Raw genomic sequence first — 26,279 nt, 5'->3', positions numbered from 1 at the left:
ATCAAACTGTTACCAATTTGCTCTAGATTCCACCTGAGAGGCAAATTAATTTTTATATCTCTATTGTAAAATGAGTGCATACCACAATGTTCAACAGACAACATGAAAACATTAACAGCTGAACCCTTAATTAATTAGCAACTGTTGTATACAGTCAATTCTCAGATGTGTCTCAAGCTCACTCAACCAGTGTATTGATTCAGCCAGATCCTTTTAAGGGAGAAAGTGGTTGTATACAGTAGCTTTGATATTGCTGGATTGATCCTGCTCTTGAGGGATGAGTTGGGGGGAGCAGATATCAAGCCCTTCTTGCCTCGTAATCATTGTGCTGTGCTAAGTGCAGGAAATCCTTGAAAGTCTGTTTAAAAATTGAATGGGTATAGTATTATGTCGGTTATACGGCTTGTTACGGTTTCACCCTTTGGCAGTTTCTGTAAGCTAATGGAGTCCCTTAAGAATGAAATGTGTCTTTATTGATTGTCATATGTTCCCATGTTTAACATGTAACCTCCCCCTCCCCCCAGTTGTGGTAAATGCTTACTATAGAGTATATGAATGCCCACCAAATTCCTCCACCACCTCCAAAGGTGATTAAATACCATGTTGCCAATATGTACAGGCTAAAACTACTTGGTCAGATTTATTTAGATGCGGTCTACTGCCTAGAAGCAGAAGACACCGCAAGAAATGAAACAGCACAAGACTAAAAAAAAACTAGAATCTGTACGCAAGTGATTAATTATCCCCTTTTTAGGCAAGTATTTCTTATAATTGCAAGTTGTACTTGTGGGACTTGTTTTGGTAAAGGTGGAAGAATCTCGTGAGAGATTTATTGGTATGAGTAGGTGACGTTAATTGGTTTGCAGTAGCGTTCAAGAGTTACTACAAAGTTCCTTGTGGTAATACAGGAAACTTTGTGCTATCCGGAGGTGAGCTATCCGGCAATCTAGAGCCACCGGCAAAAATCAGCAGCCGTTTTTTATTCTTTTTGTTTGTTTTTTTTGCTTTGTTTGAACAGTCAAGCTGTGCAAGGTCTGTAGCTATAGCAACAGCTTCAGCTACAGAGCTTTAGGGCCACACCCGAGTGTTTAGAAGCTGTTGCTAAGCAACAGTGTTTGTTGTCAAATACGGAGTTAAGAATCTCCGTATCTCTCAACATTAACTCTGGAGAGTATGGCAGTTTTGAGGCAACGGCAGCAGCTCGGTCCCGTGGGTGCCGGATAGCACAAAGTGTCCTGTAGTACTTTTATCATCCTCTCGATTCAATAGAGCATACATGTTAAAAACCAGAAGAGAAATTATTAAACTGAGATGGGGGTATCACAGAGGAATGCCATCTCTATTGATGACTGTATTAAAGTGCTAAAATATGTTTTCCTTCAGTTATAAATCAAGGGGTGGTTAATAAAGGGTCATTAAATAACAAGTTTTAGTGTGGTGGTTGACCGCCCTCATCCTCTTCTGAAGTTTCCTCCTGACTCGACTATTCCAATGCTCTTCTGGCCGGCCACCCGTCTTGCACCCTATGTAAACTTCACCTCATCCAAAACGCTGCTGTCAGTATCATAATTCGCATCAAGTCCTGTTCACCCATCACTCCTGAACTTGCTGACCTACATTGGTTCCTGGTTCAGCAGCACCTTGAATTTAAAATTCTCATCCTCGTGTTCAAACCCCTCCATGGCATTGCCCCTCTCTATCTTTGTTAATAAAAAAAGAGAGACTTGCATTTATATAGCGGCGTGATTATCTGCACAAACACTTTTGCAACCTTCTGCGCATGCGTGCGGTATCCCGGTGCCGGGCATGCGCACCCGATCCCCTACTGCACATGTTTACCGAAGCCACGCTTTCCTCAACTCAGTGGGAGAAGGTCACTGAATCGGGGGGGCGGCGGTGGAAGAGAGAGGATCGAAAGGGAGAGGAGAAGAAGATCAGGAACTCGGGTGGGGGAGGAACTTGGGCAGGGGGAGAAGTTCGGGAGCCCGCGGGGGGGAGGAAAGTCAGGAACTTGGGTGGGGAGCAGGAGGTCAGAAACTTGGGAGGGGTGGTGGAGGGTGAAGTCAGAAACTCTGGGTGGGAGGAAGGTTAGGAACTTGTTGCGGGGGGCAAGATCTTGTTTGGGGGGGTGGGCGAAGGTCTTAACCTGCGAGGGTGAGCCTTGTCTGTTCTATGTGAGCTCTGTTCTGTCTGGAGTCTGGCAGTCGGAATGGCTCGAATGACACTTTGCACAGTAATTGATTACTTAGGCAGACAGGATCTAATTACACATTCCAGAGAAACTGCTGGGTGTGTCTTGTCCTCCAAGGGAACCAATCAGAAATCAGGTCTTGTCCTTCAAGGTGACCAATCAGAAATCTGGTGTTGGAAATAAACATAACCTTTATATAGTGCTTTTCACAACAGTGGGACCTCCTAAAGCACTTTACAGTGTAGTCATTGTTACAATGTTGGAAACACGGCAGTCAATTTGTGCATTGCAAGGCCTCACACAGATAATTTTGTTTTTTAGTGATGTTGGCTGAGCGATAAATATTGGCCAGGAGACCAGGGCAAGCTCCCCTGCTCTTCTTGGATGCCATGGGATCTTTTACGTCTATATGAGAGGGCATATGGAGTCTCTGTTTAACGTCTCATCTGAAAGACGGCACCTCTGACAATGTAGCACTCCCTCAGTACTGCGCTGAGGTGTCAGCCTAGATTATGTGCTCAAGTTACTAAAGTGGGACTTGGACCCACAACCTTCTGACGTGCTACCTCTGTAACTTCCTCCAGCCCTACAAGAACTTTGCGTTCCTCTAATTCTGGCCTCTTGTGCAATCGCGATAGCCTTCAGCTGTCTCGGCCCTAAGCTCTGGAACCCTCCCTAAACCTCTCTACCTCTATAACTCTCCTTTAAGGCGCTCCTTAAAACCTACCTCTTTGACCTGTCATAATATCTCCTTATGTGGCTTGGTGTCAAACTTTGATTGACATCTTTCCTGTGAAGCTCCTTGGGACATTTCACTGTGTTAAAGGCGCTATATAAATGCAAGTTGTTATCATAGAAACTTAAAAAAAAAAGTAAGAGGACAAAGATCATAGCATTTATATTCAGAAAGAAAGAACTTGGATTTATAAGAGCATAAGAAGTAGGAGCAGGAGTAGGCCATACGGCCCCTCGGGCCTGCTCCACCATTCAATAGGATCATGGCTGATCCGAATCTAGACTCACGTCCACTTCCCTGCCCTCTCCCCGTAACCCCTAATTCCCTTATCTGCTAGGAAACTGTCTATCTCCGTTTTAAATTTATTTAATGTTGCAACTTCCGCAGCTCTCTGGGGTAGCAAATTCCACAGATTCACTACCCTCTGAGTGAAGAAGTTTCTCCTCATCTCAGTTTTGAAACGGCAGCCCCTTATTCTAAGATTATGCCCCCTAGTTCTAGTCTCACCCATCAGTGGAAACATCCTCCCCGCATCCACCCGATCAAGCCCCCTCACAATCTTATATGTTTCGATAAGATCGCCTCTCATTCTTCTGAACTCCAATGAGTAGAGGCCCAACCTACTCAACCTTTCCTCATACGTCAACACCCTCATCTCTGGAATCAACCGAGTGAACCTTCTCTGAACCGCCTCGAGAGCAAGTGTATCTTTTCTTATATATTGCCCTTCACAACCGCGGTACATTCCAACGCACTGCACAACCAAGTGAAGTACTCTTGGTTGTGAAGTATACTTCCTTTGCATGGTTACAATTCCCTTCCCCTTCTGAGCTATCAAGTTATTGTTTAAACAATCTGCAAGTGTGGTAATTAGGAGTATGGTAATATAGTGGAGGAGAAGCATCCCGGAAAGGCGCCGAACACCTTGAGTCTCTTCGCCAGGAGCAAGCGGAAGCCAAGTGCAAGCAGCATAAGGAGCGCACATCAACCCAAGCACCCCACCCACCTGCCCCTTCAACCACCTTCTGCCCCACCTGTGACAGGGACTGTAGGTCCCGCATTGGACTCATCAGTCACCTGAGAACTCATTTTTAATGTGGAAGCAAGTCATCCTCGGTTCCGAGGGACTGCCTCAGAAGAAGAAGAATATAGTGGTTGTGATACCAGACCAGCAACCCAGTGGCCATGAGTTCAAATCCCTAATAGTGACATTGAATTCAATAAATCTGGCAATTTGTGGGCTAGCAATGGAAAAAATGATGATGAAAGCTGCCAGATTGTCATTACAAACTCACCAGTTCATTCACGTCTTTTGATGAAGGGAATATGCTACACCTACCCTGTTCGGCCCCTTGAAGTGATGGAGCAAGCCACTTAGTTGTTCTAAGGTGGGCCAGCGCAACCTTCTCGGTAACTCGGGATGGGCAGTAAATACGGCCTTGCCAGTGCTGCCCACATCCAAAGAATAAATGTTTTAAAATAGCCATAACCTTGCCAGTAGAACACAAAGCACTATGCAAATGTTGTTAACTTTCAGCATTGTAGAATGGTGAGCATGTGAAACTTTCACATAGCCACATTTTAGCCAATGAAAGATTTCAACGGATGAGTATGTGTTTGAAGCTTAAACTGAAAATGCTGTAAGTATATAATTACAGATGTCCTTTCAAATTAGGATTGTGTCTGGAGGGAGCATTTTGAGCTTTAAACTATTAAGGTGAAATAGTTTTCAGAAGTGGTGCTTGTGGTGGTAGCTATTTGAGGTAACGGAACTGCCCAAGAAGCCTATTTAATACAGCGTATATTAACTTAAGTACTATTTTTGTGTAGTGTATTGATTCCAATCGTGAGATTTTTTTATGTAACAGGAATCTGTGGTTTTTAAAATTATTTGTCCAGTAACATGAGCATAAATGCAAAAGACTCGATGTGCAGAAACTACAGAAAGTGCTTAAATAATAATTTGATGAATGGGGTAACAAAAGTATGTGTTTAGAATGGGGGAACAGAAGTACTGTCCGTATTTAGCGCTGTAATGACTTATTTATGTCATTGTGTTGCTGTTTGTGGGATCTTGCTGTGCACAAATTGGCTGCCACATTACTCCACACTACAAAAGTTACTACACTGCGAAACAACTTCATTGGCTGTAAAGTGCTTTGGAGTGTCCAGTCGTGAAAGGCGCTATACAAATGGAAATTCTTCCTTGTTTTGAGTTGATCAAAGTACAGGTAGACTATCCTTTATCCGAAAACCTCGGGACCAGCCGTGTTTCGGTTTTCGGAAAATTTCGGATTTCGGAAGGTGGGTCGGCGGGGGTCGGGGTCGGGGGGGGTCCGCGGGGGGTCGTGCGCATGACTTACGCTGACCCTCTGCTCAGCGTAAGTCGTGCGCCACTCTGGTCATGTCGTGTGCACGACTTACGCTCACCGAAAAAACCTTCGGTTTTTAGAGGTTTTCGGAAGTTCGGATAAAGGGTAGTCTACCTGTACTAACTACCATTTGATCCTTCAAAAATTTGTAAATTGACTTTCGGTTTAATCAGGAGTTGATTGAAATCCTGTCCAGATAGTGTCCTGATTTTAATTGTTAATGGGTCCATTCGGAATTAGCAAAGCCACTTGTAAAATTTCATTTTCTGAGTAGTCTGAACATTTGCTTTTGTAGTGTGGATAACATCTTCATGACGAACATTGATGCTTTGTTACCAAAAGGACAAGTGGATGGATAATTTGGTAGCTTTGAGGAAGAGGCTGATGAAGACTGAAAATTTTTTGCAAAGCCCTAGAACAGACTTTAACAGGTCAGAATTTGATTAACAACTATTGTTGCTGTAATTATAATAGAATCAGACAGTTACAGCACAAAAACTGGAATTCTCGATGTGAGTCTCTTAGTGCAGTCGTATAAGTAGGTATTGGGCAGTGAGAGTCAACTCTGGCACATAAGAGCGTGGGATCTGGTTAGGGGAGTGACTGACGCCACTGAACTCGAAGGCATCTGTGGCAGACCCATAATTGGTAATAATTATCTTCATGTTCTTCTGCATTAAATTCCATTTGACAATCATTGCTCCAGCTTCATAATTTGTTAAAGTCCATTTGAATACTTTCAATCGCCCTGGTACTGGACACCTGAACTTGGTGTCATCAAAAATTTTTATGAACTTATTATTATTATAAGTACAGGAAACTTTGGTTTATCCAGAGGTTATATGTCCGGAAAGCTCTATCTACTGGCAAAATTCAGGAGCCGTTTCCTATAAGTTTTTTTACTTCTCGTTGCTTTTTTTTTCCCAGTCAGGCTCTGCAAGGTCTGTAGCTATAGCAACAGCTTGCTAGAGACGCTTGCAGCTGCAGCCGACTGTTTTGAAGCTGTTGCTAAGCAACAGGGTTTGTTGATTCACACGGAGCTGAAAATCTCCGTATGTTTCAACATTAGCGCTGGTTTGTCCGGCAGTTTTGATGGGACGGCAACAGCTCGGTCCCGTCGGTGCCGGATAGCACAAAGTTTCCTGTACTTTCCTCCATAAGGCAGCAATGCTCACAGTTTTATCACATCCTCTAGTCAAAGCCACCTGTGACATTCTGTGCAGCTCCAGTGTGTCATCCCTTTTTGTGCTCCCGTGTGTGGTTCGAGACAATTGACCATGTCATCCTCTTCCACCGGTGTATTGCTTCCACATGGTTGCAGTTTGACATGTCTCCGCTTTGCCAGCACATCTCCTACAATAACATCTCCTCCTGTGTTCACACAGTCACCTCTGGTATGCCCATGCTTCCCTCATCGGTCCCCTCATCTATATGTTACTCCTTGGCGGAATTATCTGTAAATATAGGGTCCGTTTCCACACGTGTATCAACACCCAGCTTTACAACTACACTGCCACCCTTGATTCCATGACTCTCCCCACGATGTGTGCCTGCCTGTCTGTCGTCAAGCCACAGATGAACCAGAATTTCTTACAGTTCAACGTTGGCAAGACTGAAGCTATTATATTAGTTCCCTGCAAGAAATTCTGCACCCTAGTCTGATCTCACCACCCCCCTCCCTTTCTACACGTCTGCTCAAACTCAACTGGATGATGTGCAACTTCTGTATTTTTCTTGACCCTGAACTGAACTTCAAACTCCACATCTGTAGCATCACCAGGACTCCTCTTCTACTCCTGAAACATCGCTAATCTATGTCCTTATTTCATCTTCCATTTTCTCAGAAATCTTCATCTATGTCTTTCTCAACTCTAAACTATATTTTTCCAGTGAAGTCCCCACTTGATCCCACATAAGCTATCACTCATCCAGAACTCTGCTGGCATTCTGTTCTTCTCGCCTATGCTCCATTGGCTCCTGTCCCTCTGAACATCAGTTTCAAAATCTTTATCCTTGTCTTCAGGTTGCCTCAAGGCCTCATTTCTCCTTAACTTTACACATGCTGGAGTTTTATATCCCCGCCTGCACCATCCATTCTTCCAAATCTGCTGTACTGCATGCTCCTTTCCCCCTTCCTGCTCTACTTTCTATAAGCAGAGGTTTCTGACGTTCTACCTGCATACTCAATTCACTAGGGCCTAGAAATTGGTGGTTTTAGCACTTGCAGTTAAGGCTCGTTTTGGTGAAAAAATGACGGCCACCTCACTTCCACCCGCTTCCAGCAGGTCCCGTGGCGGCCGCCATTTTCGGCTGGTCGGCAGCGCTGCTGTTGCCTGTGGCAAGTATTTTAATTAGCAGGAGCGTGACATCACTCGGCGTGCAATGCCGAATTGACGCACGCTCATCCATTTTGGAGATCGCCGCTCCTCTTACCACCCTCTCCAAAGCACGCCTGTGCGTGCAGCCGTTGACAATGCGGAGAGGCAGGAGAAAGTGGCGGTGAACTATAACCTGTACAGTAAACAGCTGGGATAACTGGTAACTATGGAGAGCTCAGATTATGTAAGTGGAGTGAAAACTGCTTCCAGTGAGATGCATCAAATCTCCTCCCAGTCAGTCAAACATTATAGGAGGTAAATACTTTAAAAATAAACTGTACTGTACTACCGTTGTAATAATCTCAGGAAAAAAAATCAAAGCTCCATTTCCTTAAATTTTGTACATTGGAGTTTTCTAGTTTAGGAACTGATAAAATAAGATGCAAAGTTTGGAAGTCTGCTTTTAAAAGGCTTAACACCATATTCTCACCATGAGTTCTTCAAAAGTCTGCTGTTGTTGAAAATATAATTGAACTCTCTTCTGCACCATTTACACCAGTAAACTCTTGACCAAGAGTTCATGTTCCCCTTTTAAAAAAAAAAAGTATTTCCATTGATGTCTCATGCAATGGTTTAAGGACACCTGTGCGACAGTCTTTATGTGGTGTTTCCAGTCACAGTCCCTCCATAACTGAGCCTGTGCTTTAAGAGCCACTCACCAGGGAATGAATCCTCTTTGTGATATGCAGGCTAGTGCACTGTCACCTCATCCCCTCCAGCACCATGGTGGAGCACAAACCTGCACACAGCAACCATCTGGGTGAAAGATCTGTGGAGCTGTGGCAGGCAGCGAAGGTGGGAATACCAGGCAGCCTGGTGCCCATTTGTAGACCCCACACAGGACCCACACAAATGTCCACGAACGCAAGAGGGGAGCCGTGGACAAACAAATGCCTCGTGATATGTGTTGAGTCTGTGTTTCCAAATGTAGTTATGCTGAATAACTGGACACGGACTACAGAAATAATTAAACAGGTCTTTAGTAATTGAGGGTCAGGGCTGAACTGGAATACACTTTGCTCCACAGGGTTTATATACCGGTGTGGTCACCACCGGTACTACAATGTACAGGAGCCATCAAAAAGTAGTCCATCACCTTAAGGTATCCTCTTAAGGTGGTACAGGTTACATACACTACAATTCCTTCCCTTTTAGCTTAACAGTGTACACCCCAATTTAAACATTACATGGATAACATATATACTACTTTCACACAAAACTGTTCAAAGATTCAGTCTCTGAGGAGGCCTCCTGATCCGGGCCGGATAACACCTTTCAGGGGTCTCTGGTTCTCGTTGCTGGGGTGACTCATCCATTTGATCTCCTATGGATTGAACATCATCATGTACGTTCGAGTCTGAGGTAGATGCTGCAGGCTCAATAACTTCTTCAACTGGTGTCTCTGCCGTAGACATGGGGTCGACCCTTGTTCTCGATTCCACAAGTTGGTCAGCATGACGTCGTATTACGTTCTCTCCAACGTCTACCGTGTACATCAAGGGTCCTTGTCGGGCATGAATTGTTCCGGATTGCCATTTATCATTCCTATAGTCCCTGGCCAACACTGGTTGTCCTATTTCGAAACTCCGAGTGGCCTTGTTATTTACGTGCTGGAATTGCTTGTTTTCGACTTCCCTACGCACATTGGGTTTTAACAAATCCAACCGGGACCGCAACCTCCTGTTATAGAACGTTATGGCAGGGCTTTGATTTGTCACTGCATGCGTGGCGTTTCGATATGCCATCAGGAAATTGTCCACCTTGTGTTGTAGTGGAATATGGTCTTCGCTCATGGCCTTTATCGCCTTTTTGAACGTTTGTACAAATCTCTCGGCCAACCCATTTGTAGCCGGATGATATGGGGCAGATGTATAGTGTTTCACCCCGTTCTTTTTCATGAATTTCTGGAATTCTTCTGACACGAACTGTGGTCCGTTGTCTGAACATATTTTTTCCGGCAACCCATTCCTTGCAAATATGGTTCTTAGAACTGCGATCGTCTTCTCAGAGGTAGTGGTTGACATCTTAATCACTTCTGGCCATTTAGAATGTGCGTCTACCGCTATCAAAAACATGGAATCCATGAATGGACCTGCAAAGTCGATATGCACACGTTGCCATGGGGTTGAAGGCCATTCCCACGGATGCAGCGGTGCAATTGGAGGTGCATTTTGAACTTTTTGGCACCCTGAGCAGCTTTTAGTCAGATCCTCTATTTGTTTGTCGATACCTGGCCACCACACATAAGCCCTAGCAAGGCTTTTCATCTTGACTCCCCCCAGATGACCTTCATGCAATTCCTTCAGAACTCTCCCTTAATTTAGGAGGAATAATCACCCTTGTTCCATACATCAATGTTCCTTGACAGACGGACAGCTGTTCTCGTCTGGCTGAGAATGCTGGTAACAGTGGGTCGCCATGTGCTGGCCATCCCTTCACTGTCAAATCGTAGACCCGAGACAGTGTCGGGTCGTTTCGGGTCTCTCTCTCAATACCCGCATTGGTGACTGGTAAGCATTCGATGATGGTCGAGTGAAATATCTCGACAGGGTCAACTGCCGGTGCCTCTTCCGCTGTAGGTAGTGGCAGGCGCGACAGCCCATCAGCATTACCATGTTGCTTTGTACCTTTGAATTCGATATCATATTGATGTGCCCCTAGGAAAAGGGACCATCTCTGAAGCCTCTGCGCCATCATAACCGGAACACCCTTCTTAGGGTTAAAAATGGAAACCAACGGCTGGTGATCTGTCAGCAGCGTAAACTTTTGGCCTTGCAGGTAATGGTTAAATTTCTTAACTCCCCACACGAGGCTGAGAGCCTCCCTATCTATCTGAGCATAGTTGCGCTCTGCGGAGGTCAATGATCTGGATGCGAACGCGACTGGCCTTTCCAAGCCATTTGGAAACTTATGTGAGAGCACTGCCCCGATACCATATGGAGAAGCATCACAAGCTAAGCGAATAGGCAGCGTTGGGTTAAAGTGAGCCAACACTTCCTTAGAGGTGATCAGTGCCTTGCTTTTTTGAAAAGCCCGCTTACAATCCTCGCTCCACTTCCATGGTATTCCCATTTGCAAAAGAGTGTTCAGCGGGTGTAACACCGTGGATAAGTTTGGAAGAAACTTGTGGTAATAGTTAACCAACCCAAGGAACGACCTCAACTGGGATACATTTTCCGGAGCGGGAGCTTTCACAACAGCTTCAATCTTGTCGGGTGACTTATGGAGCCCCTCCTGGTCAATGACGTGGCCGCAGTACGAGATTCGCTTTTGAAAGAACTCACATTTCTGGCGATTAACTCTGAGCCCATATTCTTTCAATCCGTTGAGCACCTGCTCCAAATTCGCGAAGTGATCCTTATCATCATCTCCTGTAATCAGAATGTCGTCCAGGTAGCATTGTGTGCCTGGAATTCCCTGCAATACCTGCTCCATGGCCCTTTGCCAAATCGCTGGAGCCGATGCCACTCCAAAAACCAGTCTGTTATACCGATATAAGCCCTTATGTGTGTTGATCGTGAGATACTGGCGTGACGCTTCATCAACTTCCATCTGTAGGTACGCCTGCGCCAGATCTATCTTGGTGAAGTGTTTCCCGCCAGACAGCGAAGCGAAGATATCTTCAATCCGCGGAAGCGCATATTGCACCGTGTGAAGAACTGGATTAACAGTGATCTTTAAATCGCCACAGATGTGAACCTTCCCAGGTTCCCCCGGCTTGTTGCTCAACGAACGCTTCATGACAGGAACAATGGGTGTGGCCCATTCGCTCCAGTCCACCTTTGACAGTACTCCTGAACGTTCTAGCCCTTCCAGCTCTGCTTCCACAGCAGGTCGTATCGCATAAGGTACCGGTCTGGCTTTGAAAAATTTTGGGTTTGCATGTTCTTCAACCTTGATGTTTGCCGTAATTCCTTTCAGTGTTCCCAGTCCCTGTTGGAACACCTCCTTAACATCGTCCAATATTTTGGACAGTCGTTTAGGTTTGACGTCGTCCTCTTTACAGGAATCTACAGTCAGTGCTTGTATGGAATGCCAGTCCACATTTATTCTCCGGATCCATTCCCGTCCCAGTAGTGGCGGACCTCCATCAGGTAACACATACAAGTCCATTTCCTGACTTTCTTTACCATTGTAGACCACATTTACTTTTATCTTTCCGATGGGGTATACTATTTGCCCCGTGTATGTTTTCAATACAATCTCCGTATCCCTCAGGGGAATGTGCGAGAATAACCTTTTGTAATCTTGCTTATTCATGACCGTCAATGCCGATCCCGTGTCCAATTCCATCTTCACTTGGACTCCTGCTATCCGAAGCATGACCCAGATAGTTTGGTGGTCTGCTGTGTTACCCACATTATGTATTTTTAGACAACCCAGTTCCTTACTGCTGGAGTCTGAATCCATCTTCTGTTCATCCGAACTGTTCTCTGTCACCTCGTGTACTTTTTTGTACTTCTCCTGCGGCGACTTTTTGCTGCTGGTCTTCTTTCCTGACCGGCATACTCTCGCTATGTGACCAAGTTTGCCACATTGCCTGCATTCTTTATCTTTGAACCAGCACTGGTTCTGGTCATGCGTTGTCCTTCCGCAACGATAGCACTTTACTGCGCCCAATGCCATTTCATTGGTGCTGAATTCCAATGGCCTTTGCTGTATCTCTGCAGCGCCTCGTGCTGCTGCCTCGTGCGATGCTGCAATGCTGAAAGCTTTGTCCAGCGTAAGATCCTTTTCCTCTAGCAGTCGCTTCTGGGTTCCTTCCCTTAGGAGCCCACACACAAACTTATCTCTCAGTGCATCTGCTAGTCCTGTACCGAACTGACAGTACTTTGATAACTTGCGCAGTTCGATTAAGAATTCAGCGTTGCTTTCCTCTTTAAGTTGAATTCTTTTGTAGAATTTAAATCGTTCCGCTATCCGCAGCGGCGTGGGGTTTAAATGCTCTTGCAGGATAGTAACAATATCCGCGAAACTCTTTCCTACCAGTTTATCTGGTGTTACAAGGTTCCTTAATAACCCGTACGTCTTCGCACCCATCGAGTTTAATAGGGTTAGTGCTTTCTTATCCTCCGGTACCTCATTCGTTGTACAGTAAACTTCGATGCGTTCCACATAAGTGGCCCAATCTTCCACATCGCTATCAAAAGCACGGTGGCATAGTGGTTAGCACTGTTGCCTCACAACGCCAGAGACCCGGGTTCGAATCCGGCCTCGGGCGACTGTCTGTGTGGAGTTTGCACATTCTCCCCATGTTTGCGTGGGTTTTCTCCGGGTGCTCCGGTTTCCTCCCACAGTCCAAAGATGTGCAGGTTAGGTTGATTGGCTATGATAAATTGACCCTTAGTGTTAGGGGGATTAAATACGTGGGGTTACAAGGATAGGGTGGGATATGTGTTGGTGTAGGGGTTACGGGGATCGGGTGGGATATGTGTCGGTGCAGGCTCGATGGGCCGAAATGGCCTCTATCTGCACTGTGGGGTTTCTGTGATTCTGTGAAAAGCAGTGATGTTACCCGTTTTTGGCATCCTTGTTGAGTTTCCTTTCCTTTGGATATGATTATTTTATTTTATTTTTTTCAAATGGCGGCTTCCCGCGCTTGGCGGCTTTTCCCGCGCTTGTCTTCTTCCCCCGCCGACTCAAAATGGCGATTACCGCGCTGTTGCCGTTCTCGCCTCCCAGCGGTCCTTTATTTTCCCCTACGCTGCTGCTCTTGTTCCCCGCCGCTCCCGCGGTCCTTGTGGACATAAACGCTTTTCTGGCTGCTGCGCGTCTCTGCCCCGATTGCAGTCCGGCCCCTGACACCGGCTGCGGTCGTATTCTCCGCCCTTTCCGTCGTTCCCCTCCCCTTCTCTTACTGACAACTCGGCCGACTTCCCCCCCCCCCCCGTGCCGCTCGATCGGGCTTACCCGCCGCTGTCGTCGAAGGGATGTTCACTGATGTTTGACTTCGTGGCCAGAAACCAACCCGGGTTCCCGATTGCCTCCCGTGCTATGCAGTGCCCAGCAGGATGTTGAGGGTGGATGTCCTTGATCGACGCCCGTTTCAGAGGCGAAGCTTCCTTTGATGCAACTGCCACTAGGTAAGATCAGACTCGTCGCCACTGTTGAGTCTGTGTTTCCAAATGTAGTTATGCTGAATAACTGGACACAGACTACAGAAATAATTAAACAGGTCTTTAGTAATTGAGGGTCAGGGCTGAACTGGAATACACTTTGCTCCACAGGGTTTATATACCGGTGTGGTCACCACCAGTACTACAATGTACAGGAGCCATCAAAAAGTAGTCTATCACCTTAAGGTATCCTCTTAAGGTGGTACAGGTTACATACACTACAATATGCCATAACGCACAATGCTCTAACCCTACAAGGGCCATCAGTGGACTCCATAGCAAAACCCAGGAGCCATCACCAAATGATCCGATACAGCACATTGTCCGAGAACGCCGCACCGATCCTTCAGAGGCGACCTTCAGCTTCATACTGAGGTTAGCGCCGGAAAGAGCACGTTGCACAAGAGATTCTCTGCTACGCTCATGTTAATCACCAGGCAGCACCAAAATACTGCCTGCACTCTTTGCGGGCGGCCGTTAGCCTTGGCCCGGAGAGTTACAGCAGGTTTCTGGCCGACTCGAATTTCTAGGCCTAGACCCCCAATTTTGGTATACCTCTGACGCCTTGGAAAGCATTGCCTTCACCCATCTTCCTAAACTTTCTCCCGTTTGTGTTTAACTCTCAATTGTGAGGCACTTTTGAATGTTTGGCTACATCATCATTGTAATTTAAAGATTATCAAACATTCTCTGCAAATATTGACGCATATCTGTCCAAAACTTTTAAAAGAGAATATCAGATATTTGACGGAAAATAGTGCTATTGTGGCATCAAAGTTTTTCTTCAAAGGGATATAGATAGGTTAAGTGAGTGGGCAAAAATTTGGCAGATGGAGTATAATGTGGGTAAATGTGAGGTTATCCACTTTGGTAGGAAAAATAAAAAAGCAAATTATTATTTAAATGGAGAGAGACTACAAAATGTTGCGATACAGAGGGATCTGGGGGCCCTCATACATGAAACACAAAAAGTTAGCATGCAGGTACAGCAAGTAATTAGGAAGGCAAATGGAATATTGGGCTTTATTGCAAGGGGGTGGAGTATAAGTGTAGGGAAGTTTTGCTACAACTGTACAGAGCGTTGGTGAGACTACACCTGGAGTACTACGTACAGTTTTGGTCTCCTTAAGGAGGGATATACTTGCATTGGAGGCAGTTCAGAGAAGGTTCACTAGGTTGATTCCTGAGATGAAGGGGTTGTCTTATGAAGAAAGGTTGAGCAGGTTGGGCCTATACTCATTGGAGTTTAGAAGAATGAAAGGTGATCTTATTGAAACATATAAGATGCTGAGGGGGCTTGACAGGTTAGATGCAGAGAGGATGTTTCCACTCTGGGGGGAATCTAGGACTAGGGGGCATAGTTTCAGAATAAGGGGGCACCCTTTTAAAACAGAAATCAGGAGGAATTTCTTCTTTCAGAGGGTCGTAAATCTATGGAATTCTCTTCCCAGAGAGCTGTGGAGGCTGGGTCATTGAATATATTCATGGTGGAGATAGACAGATTTTTGAATGGTAAGGGAGTCAAGGTTTACGAGGAGCGGGCAGGAAAGTGGAGTTGAGGCCATGACCAGATCAGCCATGATCTTATTGAATGGCGGAGCAGGCTCGAGGGGCCGAATGGCCGACTCCTGCTCCTGTTTCTTCTGTATGTTCTTATGTTTAGTGTACAGCAGCAGGAATAATGAGCTAATAAGCCCGTTGATTTCACTGTCCTACTTAGCAATAACATCAGAGTAGATATGTATAAATGGCTTGTAAAGCAGTATTAAGGTGAAAATACCCCTGCACGTTTCAATGCTGTATAAATGTAAGTTTTATTTCAAGCCTAAATGTACAATTAAACTTCGAATGTTTTCCGTTTTTCTTTCAGTGCCCGTTTAAGTGACCAGTCTGATGACTCTCCTCAGCAGGATTATTCCCCCGCTTTGACAATGGAAGATCTCTTTCAACCCGATCCAGTAGTTTCTGCAATCAGCAATCGTCATCTGACAACTGCTGAAAGAATACTGCCTCAAAAAAGCGTTTTCAGCAACATAAGCCCGACCAGCAGTTTTGGAGGCAGGGTAATTTTTTAGCTTCTGATTGTTGTGTTTACCTCTTGGATAGTCTTCGATTGGCAGCGGTAACAGTCAACGTGCTATCTACGTGTACAGCCATTGTAAGCTCTGGAGTCACCCCCAATGGTTGCTGCCAAACTCCTATTTGAAGTTAAATGTATAACTATTCTTGCAGCATGAGATGCCAGGAAATCATTCCTTCAAGATTACTTTATACAGTTCCCTGATAGCCTTGAAGTCTTGGACTGGTTTAGTACTAAGTCGTATTGACAAGGAGGTTGCAAGTCTCATCCGATTCTAATGGATTAGCGGATCTTAGTCAGGATGGCAACTGTAGTGTTGTAATTCAGTGGTTTTCAAACATTCTCTGCAAATATTGACATATATGTCCAAAACTTTTAAAAGAATATTAGATATTTGATGGAAAATAGTGCAACGTGACATCAAAGTTTTTCTTTAGTGTACAGCAACAGGAATGATGAGCTAGTAAGCCAGCAAATACAGAGATGTGATCATAGACAGAAATCTCACAATCTTACAGATCCCCTATATGCACTCTATGGTTGATTTCTGCCAATACTTGCTGTTTGGTTTTAAAGAATGACATATGGCAAGTTGGGTGAGGTGTCGGAGGATGGGAGGGCAAGCAGTGAGTGAGGAGGACATAAAAATCCTGCAAAAGGACATAGACAGGCTAAGTGAGTGGGCAGAGATTTGGCAGATGCAATATAATGTTGGAAAGTGTGAGGTTATGCACTTTGGCAGAAAAAATCAAAGAGCAAGTTATTATCTAAATGGAGAGAAACTGCAAAGTGCTACAGTACAAAGGGATCTGGGGGGTCCTGGTGCATGAAACACAAAAAGTTAGTATGCAGGTGATCAGGAAGGCCAATGGAATCTTGGCTTTTATTGCAAGGGGGATGGAGTATAAAAACAGGGAAGTCTTGCTGCAGTTATACAGGGTATTGGTGAGGCCACACCTGGAATACTGCGTGCAGTTTTGGTTTCCATATTTAAGAAAAGATATACTTGCTCTCGAAGCGGTTCAGAGAAGGTTCACTCGGTTGATTCCAGAGATGAGGGGGTTGACGTATGAGGAAAGGTTGAGTAGGTTGGGACTCTACTCATTGGAGTTCAGAAGAATGAGAGGCGATCTTATCGAAACATATAAGATTGTGAGGGGGCTTGATCGGGTGGATGCGGTGAGGATGTCTCCACTGATGGGTGAGACTAGAACTAGGGGGCATAATCTAAGAATAAGGGGCTGCCCTTTCAAAACTGAGATGAGGAGAAACTTCTTCACTCAGAGAGTAGTAAATCTATGGAATTTGCTACCCCAGAGAGCTGCGGAAGCTGCAACATTAAATAAATTTAAAATGGAGATAGACAGTTTCCTAGCAGATAAGGGAATTGGGGGTTACGGGGAGAAGGCAGGGAAGTGGACGTGAGTCTAGATTTGGATCAGCCATGATCCTATTGAATGGCGGAGCAGGCCCGAGGGGCCGTATGGCCTACTCCTGCTCCTACTTCTTATGTAAATGAGAGTGTTTTCAGGAGAGAAGGGGAGAAAATTGTGAAAAATATCAAATTTCAACACATAACATTTATGCTTTTAGGCACCCCAGTTGCCACCCACGTCTGCTGTTGAGCAGGAAAATGAACAACTATGGAAAAAGCTCAGCACACTTCGAGAGGACAATGTCCGTTTGGTCTCCCAGAATCACAGTTTGGTGCGTGAGATTGAAAGTATACAGATAGAGCTAACTCAGTCAAAAGTTAAGGTGAGTATTCCAAATGTATATGTATAACAACCAGGTTCATAGTCGGTTTTTAATTCAGGCAATCTCAAACCATTATTTATACAGTAACCCTAAAGACTGCATTATAGATGCTACAATTGTTGGCATATGGAGGAGGGGAGGTCAAGTGAATTGTAAAATTATATGGGAATGGAACATTGAAATATGCCTGAAATAATTCTGTAATTTATGCATACCATCTGAAATACTTTATAATAGTCGACATCAGACTATTTTGCTTTTGTTGGGATGGAGAAGTCAGCATGGTTATTTCTTGTTGATCTTGTATATAGTTTATAAATAAAAAATAGTTGTCAGTGTTAGAGCAGATTTACTTTTGTTAGCGCAGACGAGACATTCTATTATTGAAGGATGCAAGATATTTTGCATAAGTTTTCTGTTAATAGGCCGAATATAATTTTAAGACTGAATTTAGAATGTACAGCACAGAAACAGGCCCTTCAGTCCAACTGGTCCATGCCGATGTTTATGCTCCATACGAGCCTCCTCCCACCCCTCTTCATCTAACCCTATATCAGCATGACCTTCTATTCCTTTCTACCTCGTGTTTATCTAGCTTCCCCTTAAATTTGCTGCAATGCAACGATTACTACACTTCAAAGGTACATAGTTGGCTGTAGAGCGCTTTGGGATGCCCTGCGATCGTGAAATGTGCTATATAAATGCAAATTCTTTCTTTCAAATGCATCTATGCTATTTGCCTCAACTACTCCTTGTGGTAGTGAGTTCCACATTCTAACCAATCTCTACTCTGGGTAAATAAGTTTCTCCTGAATTCCCTATTGGATTATCTTGTGTTTAGGGCCTCTAGTTTTGGATTCTCCCACAAGTGGAAACATCTTCTCTACATCTACCCTACTAATCCCTTTCATAATCTTAACAACCTCTATCAGGTCACCTCTCAGCCTTCCCTTTTCTAGAGAAAAGAGCCCCAGCCTGTTCATTCTTTCTTGATGGGTATAACCTCTCAGTTCTGGTTTTTGCACCTTCTCCAGTGCCTCTATATACTTTTTATATAATATGGAGACCAGGGAGTAGATTTTGCCAAACCTGTCGGGAAGAAGGCGGGACTTCCCCTTTCGGGTTTTTGACCCACCTACTTCGGCGTCCGGCCAATCCGCGCATTTTCCCTTGATTGACCTTGTTGAGCCCGCCCAGCGGGTTCAGCAGGCCAATTAAGGGCCACCCGACAACAGGTGATGTCACAGACTGCAATTTCATCAAGAGTTTTTGACAGATGAAATATCAGTGTCTCACAGCTGTTTGAAGCTGTGAAACACTGACAGTCTGAGTTCTACCATGAGTCATTCTGCACAGACTCAGTTAGAACTCTCACCGGCACTCAAAGCTGAAGGCTGTCACTTTTGACAGATCGCAGCCATTCAACTTTAAGTTCCGGCTGAGTGATGCGCTCCCGACAGCTACAGGAAGAAAGGCTGTAGAGGTAAGTACAGGTAAGTAAAAGTTCTTTACACACTTTAGACACACCAAACACACTTACCTTTGCACTCATGCACCCATCACTCACCTGAACACCGACATCGCGACCCCTCTAACTCCTGCAACCCGACGGCCCGCCTGCTCTAACCTGGCGTGGTTTGGAGCTGTCGGGAAACCCACACAAAACCCCTCAAAATAGGGATTAGGCTAAAAACTGCCTGTTAACTACCTGTTAATAGGCAGTTAATTGGCACTAATCCCTTCCCGCCTGGTTTCGGCGGGTCCCAGTGCGGGGCAGGTACCCGCCGCCCCTGAAACTTACGTGGGGCGGGGTTTTGGGCGGGATGGTGTCGGGACCCCCAAATTCGGGATCCCCCCCCCCCCACACGCCTGAAACCCCGCCTGACGGCTCCACGAAAATCTAGCCCCAGAACTCTGCACAGTACTCCAACTGTGGTCTAACCAAGGTTCTATACGTTTAACATAACTTCTCTGCTTTTCAATTCTATCCCTCTAGAAATGAACCCCTTTTTTAATGGCCTTATTATCGTTGCTACTTATAGTGATTTGTCTAACTGTACCCCTAGATCCCTTTGCTCCTCTACCCATTTAGACTCTTGTTTTCCAAGGAGTATGTGGCCTCCTTATTCTTCCTACCAAAATGCACCACCTCACAGTTGCCTGTGTTGAAATTCATTTGCCAATTACACACCCATTCTGCAAATGTATTCATGTCTTCTTGCATTTTGTCACAGTCTTCCTCAGTAGGTGGGCAGGTGGAAGGGGTATCAGTGGGAGAATATTTTGGTGGTAGTGATCATAATTCAGTTAGATTTAGCATAGTTGTGGAAAAGGACAAAGATAGACTAGGTGTAAAAGTTCTCAATTGGGGAAAGGCCAATTTTACGAAGCTGAGATGTGAATTAGCAAATGTGGACTGAAAACAGCAACTTGAAAGTAAATCGGTGTCGGAGCAGTGGGAGGCATTCAAGGAGGAGATAGTGAGGGCCCAGAGCAAATAAGTACCCACAAAGAAAAAGGGTGGGACTCCCAAATCTAGAGCCCCCTGGATGTCAAGATATGCTCCTTGACATCCAGTAGGATAAGGGAAAAAAAGGGAAGCTTTTGTCAGATACTGAGAGCTCAATACTACAGAAAGCCTAGAGGAGTATAGAAAGTGCAGGGGTGAAATTAAAAAGGAAATTAGGAAAGCAAAGAGAGGGCATGAAAAAATATTGGCAAGTATAATCAAGGAAAACCCAAAGATGTTTTATAAATACATAAAGAGCAAGAGAATAACTAAGGACAGAGTAGGGCCTACTTGAGACCAAAAAAATAATCTATGCGTGGAGGTGGAAGACATGGGTATGGTTCTTAATGAATATTTTGCGTCTATCTTCACAGAAGTGAGGGACGATGCAGACATTGGCCCAGAAATTCAGGTCGGAGGCTTCCCGTGGGTGCAAGCCTCCGATCTGCACTTACCTAGCGCACTGGCCGTTGAGCTGTGGTCCCACGTGGGATTCCGATCCTGGGCCTCCTCCAACTGCCGGCGCGCAGTGCTTGCGTACCCCAGGGGCGCAGTTAGTTCGATGCGTCCCCTGAGATCACGTGGGCCATGGGGAGCCAATGGCAGCAGGGAAATGCCCATTCATAAAATTGACAGGAAGAGCTGTCAAAACTATAAATACTATAAGCCCCAAAACATCACTAAAACTTCAAATACATTTTTTAAAAATATCACATTTTTAAAATAACTATAAATTACATAAAATAACTATTAAACAATAATTTAAATTTTTGAAAAAATTAATTACATTTTCTAACAGGGCTAAAAATAAACTTACCTTTCTTTGAAGTATTTAAAAATAATAAACCTGTGGAAAAAATGTTTTAATTTTAATTAATTCACCACTTACCTTGGTCAGTGCTGGGACCCCAACTCTTTACAATCTATATTAACGATTTGGAGGAAGGGACCGAGTGCAACATATCCAAGTTTGCTGACGATACAAAGATGGGAGGGAAAGCAATGAGTGAGGATGACATAAAAAACCTGCAAAAGGACATAGACAGGCTAAGTGAGTGGGCAGAGATTTGGCAAATGCAATATAATGTTGGAAAGTGTGAGGTTATGCACTTTGGCAGAAAAAATCAAAGAGCAAGTTATTATCTAAATGGAGAGAAACTGCAAAGTGCTACGGTACAAAGGGATCTGGGGGTCCTGGTGCATGAAACACAAAAAGTTAGTATGCAGGTGCAGCAGGTGATCAGGAAGGCCAATGGAATCTTGGCTTTTATTGCAAGGGGGATGGAGTATAAAAACAGGGAAGTCTTGCTGCAGTTATACAGGGTATTGGTGAGGCCACACCTGGAATACTGCATGCAGTTTTCGTTTCCATATTTAAGAAAAGATATACTTGCTCTCGAGGCGGTTCAGAGAAGGTTCACTCGGTTGATTCCGGAGATGAGGGGGTTGACGTATGAGGAAAGGTTGAGTAGGTTGGGACTCTACTCATTGGAGTTCAGAAGAATGAGAGGCGATCTTATCGAAACATATAAGATTGTGAGGGGGCTTGATCGGGTGGATGCGGGGAGGATGTTTCCACTGATGGGTGAGACTAGAACTAGGGGGCATAATCTAAGAATAAGGGGCTGCCCTTTCAAAACTGAGATGAGGAGAAACTTCTTCACTCAGAGAGTAGTAAATCTATGGAATTTGCTACCCCAGAGAGCTGTGGAAGCTGCAACATTAAATAAATTTAAAATGGAGATAGACAGTTTCCTAGCAGATAAGGGAATTAGGGGTTACGGGGAGAGGGCAGGGAAGTGGACGTGAGTCTAGATTCGGATCAGCCATGATCCTATTGAATGGCGGAGCAGGCCCGAGGGGCCATATGGCCTACTCCGGCCTACTCCTGCTCCTACTTCTTATGTTCTTATGTAAAAGCAGGCCTTGCGCCTACTTTTTACATGTGTAACTCCTGGAGACTTACCCTCCCGGAGAAACCTGCAAAAAACTTGTAAGTTCCATGCGCACGCGCTGCCTCTCCGGCGTATGCGTTCGACCTCTGAACCCTTTCCTTTAAGGGAATGGAAGTTCCGGTTTCCTGCGCATGCGCAGTGCATGCACGAAACCGGCACTTCCATTGGGCCTACAGGTGAGTACCCCGTGCGTACTCACCCGTGGAGACCCAAATTTCTGGGCCATTGTAGTTGAGGAGGAGTGTGAAATATTAGATGGGATAAACATAGTGAGAGAGGAAGCATTAAGAGGTTTAGCATCTTTGAAAGTAGATAAATCACCAGGCCTGGATGAAATGTTAAGAGAGGCAAGGGAGGAGATAGCAGAGCCTCTGCTATCATTTTCCAATTCACTCTGGCTACAGGCGTGGTGCCAGAGGACTGGAGGACTGATAACGTAGTGCCATTGTTTAAAAAGGGCGAAAGGGATAGACCGAGTAATTACAGGCCAGTCAGCCTAACCTCGGCAGTGGGAAAATTATTGGAAAAGATTCTGAGGGACAGTATAAAAAATAATTTAGAAAGTCACTAATTAATCAAGAACAGTCAGCATGGATGTTAAGGGAAGGTCATGTCTGACTAACTTCATTGAATTTTTTGAGGAGGGTCAATGAGGGTAGTGCATTTGATATAGTCTACATGGATTTTAGCAAGGCCTTTGACCAGGTCCCACATGGCAGGTTGGTCAGAAAAGTAAAAGCCCATGGGATCCAAGAGAAAATTGGCTCAGTGGCAAAAGGCAAAGGGTAATGGTCGAAGGGTGTTTTTGTGACTGGAAGGTTGTTTCCAGTGGGGTTCCACAGGGCTCAGTACTAGGTCCCTTGCTTTTTGTGGTATATATCAGTGATTTAGATTTCAATGTAGGGGGGCATGATTAAGAAGTTTGCAGATGATACAAAAATAGGCTGTGTGGTTGATAGTGAGGAAGATAGCTGTAGACTGCAGGAAGACATCAATGGACTGGTCAGGTGGGCAGAAAAGTGGCAATTGAAATTCAATCCAGGGAGGTGTGAGGTAATGCATTTGGGGAGGGCTAACAAGGCAAGGGAATGGTAGGATACTGAGAAGTGTAGAAGAACAGAGGGACCTTGGAGTGCATGTCCACAGATCCCTGAAGGTAGCAGGACAGGTAGATAAGGTGGTTAAGAAGGCATATGGGATACTTACATTCTATGCCTTGGCTAATGAAGGCAAGAGCAGAGACTGTATATAACACTATTTAGGCCACAGCTAGAGTACTGCTTCCAGTTCTGGTCACCACAATACAGGAAAGATGTGAGAGGGTACAGAGGAGATTTACGAGGATGTTGCCAGGACTGGAGAATTTTAGCTATGAGGAAAGATTGGACAGGCTGAGGTTGTTTTCTTTGGAACAGAGGAGGCCGAGGGGAGACTTAATTGAGGTGTATAAAATTATGAGGGGCTGAGAGAGACTGGATAGGAAGCACCTATTTCACTTAGCAGAGAGGTCAATAACCAGGGGGCACAGATTTAAAGTAATTGGCAGAAGGATTAAGGGGAGTTGAGGAGAAATGTTTTCACCCAGAGAGTGGTGGGGATCTGGAACTCACTGCCTGAAAGGGTGGTAGAGGCAGAAACCCTCATCACATTTTAAAGTACTTGGACATGGACTTGAAGTGCCGTAACCTGCAAGGCTACTGACAGCTGGAAAGTGGAATTAGTCAGACATGACCTTCCCTTAACATCCATGCTGACTGTCCTTGATTAATTAGTGACTTTCTAAATTATTTTTTATACGGTCCCTCAGAATCTTTTCCAATAATTTTCCCACTGCCGAGGTTAGACTGACTGGCCTGTAATTACTCGGTCTATCCCTTTCTCCCTTTTTAAACAATGGCACTACGTTATCAGTCCTCCAGTCCTCTGGCACCACGCCTGTAGCCAGATATGGATAGTTCTCTTTGGACCGGAGCAGACATGATGGGCCGAATGGCCTCCTTTGGTGCCATAAATTTCTATGATTCTATTAAATGTTATGGTCACTTGATTTTTCCTCAATGATTTTCTTCAATTTACATGAAAATGTAAATTTTTAATTCAAGTGTAAAAAAAGAAATAAGAGACTTGCATTTATATAGCGCCTTTCATGACCACCGGATGTCCCAGAGCACTTTACAGCCAATGAAGTATTTTTTGAAGTGTAGTCACTGTTGTAATGTAGGGAACGTGGCAGCCAATTTGCGCACAGCAAGCTCCCACAAACAGCAATGTGATAATGACCAGATCATCTGTTTTTGTTATGTTGATTGAGGGATAAGTATTGGCCAGGACACCGGGGAGAACTCCGCTGCTCTTCTTTGAAATAGTGCCATGGGATCTTTTACGTCTACCTGAGAAGGCAGATGGGGCCTCGGTTTAATGTTTCATCTGAAAGATGGCACCTCTGACAGTGCAGTACTCCCTCAGTACTGCACTGGAGTGTCAGCCTAGATTTTTGTGCTCAAGTCTCTGGAGTGGGACTTGAACCCACAACCTTCTGACTTAGAGGTGAGGTGCTACCCACTGAGCCATGTTATATCCTTTGACTTTACTGAGTTTTTACAGAAAACAGATTGACCAACCTAAATATATGTAACACACAAAAGCATTTGCAAAGTTAGAGCATTCTTTTTAACTTGTTTTGAATGTCACAGTAAAAGAGGAGGTAGTAGAGAAATTGGTTCAAATAAAAATTGATAAAAAGGAGCTCCTTAAAAGGTAGACAGCGCTCAAAGTAGAAAAGCCGCCCAGTCCGATGGGATGCATCCTAGATTTTTGAGGGAAGTGAGGATGGAAATAGAGCTCTAGTCACAATATTTCATTTTTCCTTGGATATGGGAATGGTGCCAGGGGACAGGAGGGTTGCAAATGTTACATCCCTGTTCAAAAAGAAAGGGATAAACCGAGGAACTATAGGCCAGTCAGCCTAATGTCGGTGGTGGGGAAACATTTAGAGACAATAATATGGGACAAAATTAATTTTCACTTGGAAAAACACGAGTTAATATATGACAGCCAGCACGAATTTGTTAAAGGCAAATCATGTCCAGCAAACTTGATTGAGTTCTTTGAAATAGGGGAGTGGGAGCATGGATACTAAATTGGCTAAGGGGCAGAAAGTAGAGAGTAGGGGTGAATGGTTGTTTTTCAGACTGGAGGGAAGTGTGCAGTGGTGTCTCCCAGGGGTCGGTGTTTGGTACTCTGCTCTTTTTGATATATTAATGACCTGGACTTGGGTATATAGGGCATAATTTCAAAGTCTGTAGATAACCTAAAACTCGGAAATGTAGTAAACAGTGAGGAGGATAGTAACAGACTTCAGGAGGACATAGACAGACTGATGAAATGGGCAGACATGTGCAGATGAAATTTAATGATAAATTTTGGAAGGAAGAATGAGGAGGCAATATAAACTAAATGGTATAATTTTAAAGGGGGTGCAGGAACAGAGAGACCTGGGGTTTTACGTACACACATCTTTGAAGGTGGCAGGACAAGTTGATAAGGCATTTTGGGATCCTTGGCTTTAATAATAGTGGCATAGAGTGCTAAACCTTTACAAACCACTTGTTAGGCCTCAGCTGGAGTATTGTGTCCAAGTCTGGGCACCACACTTTTTGGAAGGATGTCAAGGCCTTGGAAAGGGTGCAGAGGAGATTTACCAGAATGCTACCCGGGATGAGGGGCTCCAGTTATATGGATAGAGTAGGAATGCTGGGATTGTTCTACTTTGAGCAGAGAAGATTAAGGGGAGATTTAATAGAGGTATTCAAAATGATGAGGGGTGTTGATAGAGTAAGTAGGGAGAAACTGTTTCCACTGGCAGGAGGGTCAGTAACTAGAGGACACAGATTTAAGGTAATTGGTAAAAGAGCCAGAGGGGAGATACGGAGAATATTTTTTATGCAGAGAGTTATGATGATCTGGAGTGCATTGCCTGAAAGGGTGGTGGAAGCAGATTCAATAGGAATTGTATAAATACTTGCAGGGCTATGGGCAGCATGGTGGCATAGTGGTTAGCACTGTTGCCTCACAGCGCCAGGGACCCGGGTTTGAATCCGGCCTCGGGTGACTGTCTGTGTGGAGTTTGCACATTCTCCCCGTGTTTGCGTGGGTTTCCTCCGGGTGCTCCGGTTTCCTCCCAC

The 26,279-nt window shown here is 44.7% G+C and overlaps 1 protein-coding gene across 4 annotated transcripts in view; it reads left to right on the top strand.

Moving 5' to 3' along the window:
• ccdc18 (coiled-coil domain containing 18) overlaps positions 1 to 26,279 on the top strand; it is a 183,272-nt gene that overhangs the window by 11,690 nt on the left and 145,303 nt on the right. For 3 of the 4 annotated variants that reach the window (XM_085983310.1, XM_085983311.1, XM_085983309.1), the window contains exons 2-4: positions 5,595 to 5,730; positions 15,664 to 15,856; positions 17,467 to 17,631. In XM_085983310.1, the coding sequence (XP_085839436.1) occupies positions 5,624 to 5,730; positions 15,664 to 15,856; positions 17,467 to 17,631 (465 nt within the window). In that variant the 5' untranslated portion in view covers positions 5,595 to 5,623. The remainder of the gene's footprint in view (positions 1 to 5,594; positions 5,731 to 15,663; positions 15,857 to 17,466; positions 17,632 to 26,279) is intronic. The other variant, XM_085983312.1, reaches the window with a different exon arrangement.

Source organism: Somniosus microcephalus, chromosome 3, assembly GCF_052327205.1.
Source record: "Somniosus microcephalus isolate GS21.2 chromosome 3, FLI_Smic_1.0, whole genome shotgun sequence".
Classification (NCBI taxonomy): Eukaryota; Metazoa; Chordata; class Chondrichthyes; order Squaliformes; family Somniosidae; genus Somniosus; species Somniosus microcephalus.
The sequence above is the reverse complement of the archived record's forward strand: the minus strand, read 5'-3'. Positions and strand labels throughout refer to the sequence as shown.